This window comes from Pteropus vampyrus, unplaced genomic scaffold (genome assembly GCF_000151845.1).
Source record: "Pteropus vampyrus isolate Shadow unplaced genomic scaffold, Pvam_2.0 Scaffold369, whole genome shotgun sequence".
Lineage (NCBI taxonomy): Eukaryota > Metazoa > Chordata > Mammalia > Chiroptera > Pteropodidae > Pteropus > Pteropus vampyrus.
The window spans coordinates 87,407-98,113 of NW_011889150.1; the positions used below are offsets into that span (position 1 = coordinate 87,407).

The 10,707-nt window shown below is 61.0% G+C and overlaps 1 protein-coding gene across 1 annotated transcript in view; it reads right to left on the minus strand.

Moving 5' to 3' along the window:
• LOC105305213 (histone deacetylase 4) overlaps positions 1 to 10,707 on the minus strand; it is a 211,788-nt gene that overhangs the window by 79,970 nt on the left and 121,111 nt on the right. The window contains exon 4 of the mRNA XM_023523003.1: positions 2,285 to 2,529. Within this exon, the coding sequence (XP_023378771.1) occupies positions 2,285 to 2,529 (245 nt within the window). The remainder of the gene's footprint in view (positions 1 to 2,284; positions 2,530 to 10,707) is intronic.

A 10,707-nucleotide genomic window follows, 5' to 3' on the forward strand; every position in this document is an offset into this window, starting at 1 on the left:
GGACAGAATGCGAGGCTACTGCCTCAGAGACGAAGGAGACAGGCGGCCTGCCGGGGCTCCTGTCCCTCACCATGGGGCCTGCCGGTCAAGGCCACTGTGTGCGGGCGCACGCGGTCATCTGGGTGACACCAACAACCTGCGGCTGCCTCCCAGTCCTGACAAGCACGGCGCACTGCCCACCACGGCCGGGCCCTCAGCAGGAGGGGGACCGGGCCAGCCTGAGCCTGCCGGCCCCGGGCACAGTACGCACGCCATTGCGACACAGCATGGGCCTGCAGCTGGCAGGTCCCAGCAGCCAGGGGAGCACTGTGGGGCGTGTGCGCTCGGAGTCAGGGAAGCGGGGCGCTGCTCCCCTGGACGAGCGCACCTTCTCAAAAGCGAAGGGTCACCACGGCTGCAGATGCGCTGCCCTCCATGGAGGCTGGTGGCACCTTTGTCAGCCAGGACCACGGGCCCCTCCCAATGCTGAAGGCAAAGCAACGAGGCCTGGACTTGCGGCAGCTCCGCAAAGCGCCCCCTCCCTGGTCCGCCCAATGCCGACCTCAGAAGGCCAGCTGAGGCGGGGTGCAAAGTGGCAGTGACAGCCACAGCCACACCAAACCAACGACCTAACTGCCAAGACCCGAGGGCCGCCACGGCTACGCCCGGCACAGCCGGTCTCACGGGGCGAGGGCTGAGCTGTGGGCACGCCTTTGGCGGGCACGCGTCCGGGAGCCGCAGGCACAGCGACGCGGCTGCCCGTGCCAGGTGACAGCGCCAGCTCTGGGGGAGTCCGGACAGAGTGACGCCACCCCCGGCACAGCGACCTCCCTTCTCAGCGGGATCGTTAAACGAACATGACCGGGCGGGAGCTGCTCCCGCGGGAGGAGGGGCTGCTGGGGCAGGTGGCCGCAGGCACGAGCCGTCCAGGCGCAGGCCAGCGCCTGAGGACACTGAGGCCGGGCCGAGCGACCCTCGCCACCGACGGCAGAGGGGCTGCGCTGGTCTCTCCTGGGGGCAGCTAGGAAGCACCGGGTGGGGCGAGGGTGCCCTGCCTGGCCCAGCAGCACCGGCCTCGGGGGCCACGAGCACCTGCATGGCGGCCGCTCTGCGCACGTCCGGCCTGTGACGCGTACGAGACCACGCGCGGACTCAGCTTTACATCGAGTGCACGTGGCAACGTTTTAGAATGTGACGTGAAATCATGTGTTTACAGCGATGGGACCTGTGGGTGGCCAGGCTCCCAGTGGCCAAGGACCCTGGCCTCCTGGTGCTCGGCCCCATCTACACAGCTCCCAGGACGGGCTGCGGTGGGCTGCGTGACCAGGACAATGAGGCAGGAAGAAGGGTGACGTCACCTCCAAAATGACGCCACAGAAGACACCGAGGCTCCCGTCTCCGTCACCCGGAAGCGGTGCTGCGAGAGGACCAGGGGACGTGGACCGGAGCCCAGCCAGCCGTCAGGTGACACGGCGGCCCTGGCTGACAGCCTGACGGCAACCCCGTGACACCCTGAGTCCCAGCCACCAGCCACGCTGGTCCCGGATGCCCGACCCACAGGAAGCAGGAGATAACACGGTTGTTTTAATCCGCTAAGTTTTGGGGTAATTGTTACACAGCAATAGGTAACTCACAACCTGGGTTCTTTGATTTTTGCTTTGTTTTACGGTGGCTGCTAGAAGACGTAACATCACCTACGTGACTGTACCAGACCTGCACGTTTCCGCTGGGCGGCGTTGCTCTAGATGGTTCTAAACGCAGCAAAAGCATAACACGGTCGCAGACTTACGTAACTTTGCTATCCATCACTCACACACGTTTGTTTCCAATGCATCTGATTTTAAAATCTGGGATCGGGTTAGATATTTGTGGAGATAAAGTACCCACACCCTCCCTCCAAAAAGGATCTATGTTAGTTTTTCTTATTCCATTTAAAAGGAAAAAAAATATTAACATCTCTTTCCGGTTACAAAAGGTCAATGGCAAAAACTGAGAAGAGACACACACCCAAGTGCCAGGAAGAAAGTAACGGGCTGCAGGCCCCGCGCCCAGCACCCACAGGGACCCACGCTGGTGGCTGCAGGCCCCGCGCCCGGCACCCACAGGGACCCACGCTGGTGGCTGGCTTCTCCCCCCGGGCACGTCCCGCCTGTGGACACGCCTCACACTTGCCGATGACCTTAGGGGGTGAGCGTGCGCCCCGCTCTGCGTGCGCGCTTCCACACTGGGGTGCCCACGTGCCGTGTCCCCGTACACGCCGTTCCCGCCACGCCGTGCTGACCCGGGCTCCGAGGGCGCGGCTCACCTTGACGTGCTCGTGGAGCTGGGCCTCGTGCTGCCGGGACAGCTGCTCGTGCTGCCGCTGGAACTCGGCGATGAGGATTTGCCGCTGCAGCTGCTGCTTCTGCTTGAGGGCCAGGAGCTCCTGCTGCAGCTGCTGCTCCCGCAGCGCGGGCTCCGACACGGCCAGCGGGAACTGGTGGTCCAGGCGCAGGTCCATGGGCACCGCCGGGGGCGCCACTTGCAGGGGCAGCGCCGAGGCCACATCCACTGCGGAGAGAGCACAGCACAGCAGGGCCGGTCACTGCGGGCTCCGAGCACCCCCTCCTGCCCCGAGGCCCCGGCCGGCCTCCAGGAGGCCCCATGAGCTGAAGGTATCTTACGCTTCAGTTCCTGTCCCCCACCCTCCTGCCCGACCGGCTCACGATGAGGGGCTCAGAGGTGTCTGCGGGGCGCCCCCCCTTGGCGGAAGGTCAGACCAGGACACGCACCCACACGCTCTCCCCCTGCACCCCGTGCTCCACGGGGGGAGGGGGCCCTGCTCTCTCAAAGGACCCCGCTGCCTGTCGTGGCAGTGCTTGGGAAAGCCAACGAAGAGGAAAAGGAAGACAAGGCTCGCGAGAGTGAACCCCCGGCAGCAGACCGGCCCGTGCTTCTCCCCCCGTTCACAAAGCCACCGAGGGCTGTTTGCCCGAGCCGCAGGACGGCGTGTGCCACTGAAGTGGTCCAGATAGGCACTCGGGACGAGGGCCGTTGCGATGGTGAAGGCAGCGCCCTCTCAGAAAACATGTTTACCAACTGCAGCTGCCCAAGGCCTGCCCGCCGCCACCCAGCACAGTGTCGGCAGCCGGTGGTGCTTCTGTGCCTCTCCAGGACCCGGCCAGGACCCGGCACGCATCGCCCCGGAGACGCCACCAGAGATTTCGGTTAGAAGAGATTTCAGTTAGAAGCATGAGCCACTAAGTCAACCCCAGTGCTTGCGGACCGATACCAAACTAAAGCTCTCAATTCTGGACGTCACGGCACCACGACAGGCCCACGTCCGAGAAGTCGGAAGTACATGCGGCTGCCCTGGGACCCTGCGCTACGGCCGCGCGCCCAGGGACCCTGCGTGGTGCTTCTCAGACACCCAGCAGACGCCCCAGCGGCTCTGCTCAGAAAGTCCAGGCAGAGGCAGGAGGCCGGGACCTCCGGGGGTGGACTCAGAGAGGAGCCCCCGCTCAACAGACAAGGGCCACCAAGGACTAGTTCCTCTCTTCCGGGCCATCTCTGCTGGTCCCCGAGCAAAGGCCATGTGAGGGCACGACTCGTCTGTGTCTGACGGGCCCCGGCCCCTCCAGGCCCAGGACCTGACCCCCGGCCGCACACATGGCCCAGCCCCACTGCCTGCGAGTGGGGCTGCCCTCAGGGCAGAGTCTTTCTGTGGTCACTGCCGTGGTGGCTGGTCCCACACCGGCCGTCCTGGGGTTAAGGCGGGGGGTGGTGTGCTGCCGAGGGCGGGCCCGGCTCCAGCAGAGGCCTGACTGCTAAGCCCAGAGCCCAGCGGCTGCCCTGCAGTCCCAACCAGAGTGTCACCACGCCTGCTGTGAGGCCCTGGCCGTGCAGCCGAGTCCAGGGGGCCGCCCGGTGGCCCTGAGGTTCCCTCCCACCCCACGGCCACGGTGAGCGAGGCCCCAGGAGCCTGGAGCAGCTCTAACACACGGGGGTGGGGGGGGAAGCGGTAGAACCAACCGGGGGGCCCCCCGGAAAGCTCCCAACATGCGGCCTTTTCTGTAAACACTAACTCTGTCCTTTAAGCACTGACGAGCATGGGTGACACCTGCTGGTTGTTTCTCTTCTGTCCCCCAAACCAGTGACATACAGCCACCAACTTTCTAAAGATATGTATTTTTGTCCAATGGGGCATTGGGTTTGACGTATTCACAGGTTTTAATTGGATGATTACGTGAGAAAAACCTACACAAATGCATGTTTTCATGGACAAGACCAGGGAACAGTGGGTCCCATCCCCCACCACGTACAAGCTGGTGAGACTGGATTTTACTAAATTCCTTTCTTTGCTTTCTTTGGTCATTTTTATTAAGAAACGTAACAAAATGAAAAAACTGTGTAAACGTCAGTTTCATAAAACCTCAACATCTTCCCGTTTGCTTCAGATTCCTCTCGAATCGGATCGCGCAGAGGTGGGACAGGGGCTCGGTGAACGAGCTCAGAGAAAGGGTGACGGGCTGCACCCCTGCAGCTCCGCACGGAGCGACGTCTCCGAGGGGATTCCGTCTTCGCTTTTCCTTCTGGGGTGTGGCGTGGGTTGGAGTGGGGGTACAGGTTGGAATGGGGTGGGGTGCGGTGCAGGTGCAGTTTCAGGGTGCAGGTTACAGGTGGGGTGGGGTGCAGGTGCAGTTTGGGGGTGCGGGTGGGGTAGGTGCGGGTGTGGTGCAGGTGCAATTTGGAAGTAGGGGTGGGGGCTGGAGTGGGGGTATAGGTGCGGGTGGGTGGAGGTGCAGTTTGGGGGTGCGGGTGGGAGTAGGGGTTGGATTGGGGGTATGGGTACGGGTCGGGTGGAGGTGCAGTTTGGGGATGCAGGTGGAGGTGGGGTGCAGGTGCAGTTTGGGGGTGCGGGTGGGAGTAGGGGTTGGATTGGGGGTATGGGTGCGGGGCAGGTGCAGTTTGGGGATGCAGGTGGAGGTGGGGTGCAGGTGCAGTTTGGGGGTGCGGGTGGGAGTAGGGGTTGGATTGGGGGTATGGGTGCGGGTGGGGTGGAGGTGCAGTTTGGGGGTGCAAGTGCAGTTTGGGGGTGCAGGTGGGGTGACGTGCGGGTGTGGTGCAGGTGCAATTTGGAAGTAGGGGTGGGGGCTGGAGTGGGGGTATAGGTGCGGGTGGGTGGAGGTGCAGTTTGGGGGTGCGGGTGGGGGCGGGCCCGAAGGCGAGTACGGTATTACCTGCTTTCAGAAGCACGGCGGCGCTGAGCGCTTTACCGAAATCGTCGCCCCTGTGGGTGATGAGCAGGTCCCACCGCTCCCTCTGCCCCCCACTGACACCATCAGACGCTCGTCCTCCAGGAACCTGGTCCCGTGCCTCATAACCGCACTGAACGGATCTCAGGTCAGTCGGCCTCGGCTTTCGAAGGCCAGAGCCGACTCTGCCCTTTGGGTTTACGCACGGTCACCGACGGCCGGAGCCGTGACTGTTTTCCTGAGGACCGCCCAGGCTACGTCCACAGGAGGGAGCGGCCACGGCCCCTCTCTGCCTGCACGGCGAAGCAGCGGCGCTTCAGCTTCAGGAAACCACCGCAGAGGATGAGTGACAGTCATACCGCCCGACATTCGTAAGCACTGTTACCTCACTGGCCCCTGCCCGTAAGAATGGCCAAGGCGGCCCGGCCACCAGACCGTCCCCGAGATGCTGGGCGGAGGATGCCTCGCTGTCCCCTGCGTCACACTGTTTTGAGGTGTCACAGAAAACTTCAGCCCTCTGCTACCGAAAGTTAGAAGTGGAGTGAAGACAAGGAAAGCTGTCCATCCCCGAGGTCAGAGACGCTGCGACCAGCCACCGCCACCTCCTCACCCCTGAGGACAATGCTGCGTTTCCGGTCAGACACGAACGTCCGCGCTCAGACAGGCCGAGGAGACCCCGCAAGGGCTCCTCAGACGCTGCCTTCTTGCTTCTCGCGCTCCACATCGAACACCAGGTGTGTGTGTGGTTGGGGGGGGGGAGCTGTCCCCAGGCCCTGCCCTGCACACCAGCTGCGCACAGCGGTCACAACCCCCATTCATCCCAGCCTCTGGCGGGAGCACCCAACATGACCTGCACTATTTCTGCATCAAAAACCACTTGAAATGCCATGAGTTCCCAGCGGAGGCTGCGGGCGCTCTCGACCCAAAGCACCCAAAGGAACAATGAGCGCGTCTCTGCTTAAAGAATGCGGCACCCAGACAAAAAGCCTGTGTTCCCGGGAATATCTCAGGGTAAGGAGAAAACTGCATTTATAGGTTGTGCCTTGAGAAACATATTAGCACAATCAGGCTCATGACGTTAGCAAAACAAAGGCGACATTCATGGCTCTGGTGAGAGATGGAAGCCCGCGCTGTGCTGCCGAGTTCTCAGCCACAAAGAGGACGAATGTGCTCGTCTCGCTCGCTCTCTTTTTTAAGTCACTGATCATGAAAAAGGACGCTGTCATTTCCCATTACGTGGGTCAGGTCCCCTTTCCATGCGCTATTTCACGCCAGCGCAGAGACGTGAGATAGAGAGGCCCTATTCTTTAGCAAATGCGACCAAAGTCCGGGGTCTGTTCGAGGAAAGAAGGACGCATTCAAACCCAGGGAGCAGCCGCGGCTGCTGCGGCGGTCGGCGCGGTCTCCCCTGACCCTGATGGCCCCGGCTGCATGGAGGGCGTGGGGAGATGCGGCGAAGAGGGTGAATCGATGCACAACCGATTCAAAACCCTTTTCCTCTCCTGTTGTGAACCGCGTCCCACGCCCCGAAGAGCATCCGTCGGGGTCACAGGGCCACGACGTGAAGGCTGGCAAACCGGCCCGCGAAGGAAGCGCACGGCTCTCTGCGCCCTGCGCATCACGCGCCCCCGCCACCCGGTCGGCTTCGTCACGCACGCAGCCTTGCTGCCCTCTGCAGTCCCGACATCTACGGGTGCTGTCCCTGAGCACACCGACCTTAAGGGACAACAGTGAGCGACACGGTGGTGACGGTCCCCAGGAAGGTGAGATGTCTCAAGCCCAGTCTGCTTCAGCCACCACGACAAATGACTCAAGTGCCTTCTAGGGTGAGGCCATGAGCATCCCCAGGAAGCCAACGGCCACCTCCATGGTGGCATCCGGCAGGGCAGCCACGTGGACCAGAACTGCCCTGCACGCCTGCCTCTGCATCCTCTGTGGCCCCTCCTGTCCTCAGGTGTGACCCACGCAGAAGGCCATGTGGGGAAAAGCTCGTCCTTGGGGGCGCGGGGCCATGGGTGGGGGACGTGACGTGGTCCAGACGGCTCAGTGGCCTGGCTGCAGGGCCACACAGGACATGGGCGCATGCGGGCCAGGCCTCCCCGCATATCTGGCCAGGGCACCCGCTGGCTGTCACCCTGGGTCGGCCTCGTCATCTGCCAGGGCGGGTCTTGCCTCTGTCCTGAGTAGGTTGCCTGATTCCTCTAGCTCCTTCCCTGCGGGAACTCAGGCTCGAACAGTGTCTAGAAGAGGCGGGCGGGGGGCGGTCTGCACGTGTGAACGCGTGCGCATCACCCTCGGTGACTGGGATTCTAGCCGAAGACCGCCTCCTTCGGGATGGGGCGTCAGGCGCCACCCTGCAACACACTTACTGAGAACGTGACGCCGCTGGCTCCCGGCCCCTCGCCTGAGACTCGCCTGGTCTCTCCGGATGTTCACGAGGTCTTCTCTGCGTTCTGAAACCCCGGAATCACGTGGCAGGGTGGCCATCGCTGCACACCCGCCGTGGGGCACGTGGCCGCTGGAGTCTTCCTCGGAGGGGTTTCCTTGCACTATTTCCTCGACGCTTTGTTTCCGTTTCTGCCTCTGTCGGTGGCGAATCTTCTGGAACGGACCTCTGGCTTCATCACTCTCTCCCGTGTTCCTTTGCTCGCTCTCACACACGATTTTCTATGCGATCGCCTTAAATATATCCTATGCTTTTCATCAAGTTTTGCATGATTCCTGCTGTGATCTTTTTAACTGACAGTCACATAGCCACATTCAGAGAACTGCCCTGACAGCCCTTAGGCCGCCCGTCCTTATTTCACGGATGAGGCACCCTCTCTGCCCTCTGAGGACAGGCGGGATACCTTGTCTGTATGGTCTGTTTCCTCTGTGTTCTGACTTGCTCCGATCATCCCGGCTAGAGACACTGGCAGGGGCCGGCCCCCAGGCTGTGTCCCCGAGCAACACTGAGGCAGAGCCCTGGTGGAAGCTGTGAGCAGAGTGGGATTCTCGATGCTGACGGCACTGGAGGGTGCGTGAGCCGGCATCAGGCAGGACGCCCGAGGCTCAGTGCCCACAGGGCGACTTGCTCAGGCTGGCACATCTCCCTAGAGAGGGGCCTTCCCACCCGGCACTCATCGGGAATATAGTAATTCATGCCCTGTTCTGTTACAGGCCCCACGTCCTCAACTTGCTCCTGACCCTAAGCCAGGGACTCTGGATTATGTTCTCCTTCAGACGGCCACCGCCAGAGGGGCCTCCGTCACCGTGCACAGTGGGGCAGGTAGTGAGGGGTCAGACTGCCCGCTGTCCCCGCACTGCCGCGTGCAGGAGACAAGCCGCTCTCGAGGACAGCGGGCCTGGTCCCAGGGGCTTGGGCGGCAACCAGGATGGCCCCCAGTGTTTCCTGGGCCACGTCAGTGTGACGCAGGCATCCGCATCCCGACTTCCAGGCAATGGTCGACGGCCTTCCTCCAGTTCTCCTCATCCTTCTGAGTTTATGACCCATCTCTGGAATATACGTGCATTTTTATGGAAAATTTCAAAACTACACAACAGCAGAGAGAACCGTGTAACCGACTCCCATGGACCCCTGCCGAGTTCCGACACTGTTACTGCTGGGTCACGCTCGTGTGTCCCTTGCTGCGGGGCCATCCTGAAGCACACCAGCCATCACAGCGTTCACCCGCACACTTCGGTAAGTATCTCTAAACGAACACTTTTCAGAAACATGACCAAACGTCGTCGACGTGCCTGAAGAAACGACTCCACGACACTGTCACAGCGTTCCCATTTTTAGAGAGGCTCAGACACGTGTTATCTTTATTCGAATCAAAATCTGAATGAGGTCCATGCTAGCTGGCTGATCTAGCTCTTAAATTCTTTTTAATCTGACCTTGTTCTCTCTCCCCCCACCCTGCACCCCTCCCATTTCCGGGCCACCTGTGCGTGGAGTCGGCCGTGTCCGTACTGTGCCGACTGTACCTGGGGAGCAGGTAGGGTCTCCCAGGACAGTGCTCTCTGTAAACTGTGAGGGGGTCTGGAGGCCCGCACAGACCCCGCCCCGAGGTTCTGCACGCCCCCGGGGAGCTCCTGCCTGTGCCGTTAGCAGCTGGCGGGGTCACTGCCTAGCAGATTTCATCAGGGTCGTCACCAGTGCCCTCCAGTCGTCACCTCTCTTCATTGTGAGCTAGATCATTCCTGTGCTGGGACCAACCCCAACCAGCAACCCTGTTACCCTGACAAACAGCTTCTAGAAGAGACAGAGCAAGCGTTCGATTCTCTCCCTTTATCTGCCCATTTTAAAAATGGAGTTGGTCACCAGCAGCTCCATACGTGGGCAGCGAGAGGTTCTGTTTTTCCAGATGACCATGAATTGAGTCCCCTGCAGCCTGTGCTGGTGATGCTCCGTGCCTGTCCCCTGACACTGGGGGCCCTGCGGGCTGGCTCCCAGGTGGCTCTGAAGCCCGCCGGCAGTGTCTAGGGGCAGCCCTCGCTGCGTGACCAGCCCTCGCTCCCTGGGACCAGATGCTCCGGGCTCTCCTTGCACGTGTTCAGATTCCCACGTGGCTGGCCTCCAACGTCCCTCCGAGACCTGGGTCCCCTCGGTGGGAAGTGACACTCAGAGGCCGCGGTCTGGCTGCCGGCGTGCGTGCGTCTTCACGGGGGCTCTCGTGAGCTTCAGGGGCGAGTGAAGCTAGAGCGCGTGTTTGATCTGCTGTCCCACCGTGCAACGCGTCACCAGCATCACTCAGGAGGGCTGTGCAGTCGTGCTGGGTGGTCCTCAAAACACTGGGTTCCAGGCGGCACCACCTTCCCCAAAGGTGTTCTGAACTGAAGTACAATTACCCTACTCACTCCGCACGCACGCGCGTGTGCGTGTGTATGCGTGTGTGCACGTGTGTGTAAAGGGGAGATGAAGTAGAGAAGTCAGAACACTTTTTAATGTAAAGATTTAAAGCTATTCCGTGGGGAATGTAAATAACTTCGGTGGCCCCTACCTTGGCCTCATGTGGAAACGGGCTCTGTATCGTCTCTCTCTGCCTCATTTACATGCATATGTACAATGCCAAAGAAATAAGCTGATGTTAATTATTCGCTATCATTTAAATTATACTTGGAATTAAAAATGATTATGGTGCAAGAAGAGGATGTTTTGTATTGTTTTCAACTGCGATCAAATGTAAGGAAATAAATATAATTGACGGTGTTTGCAGAGTCCGCAGATGCACACACGTACGAGGAGGGTGGTTACCTGGGGGGGGGGGGTGCCTCGTGTGGTTCGCATGTTACATGCTGCAGTAAACACGGCCCTCTGTTTCTGCTCACGTGACCTCCCTGCACAGTTCCAGAAACCAGGAAGGAGCAGCACACACCTTTGGGCCCAAGTTCGACCTGCGCTTCTGCCTTCCAGGTAAGGAGGTAGTGTGGGTCACTCTTTGGAACCGGTGAGAACTCTACCAGGGCTGAAGTCCGGAGAGGCGGTGCGGGGCAGGTACATCCCCTCTTG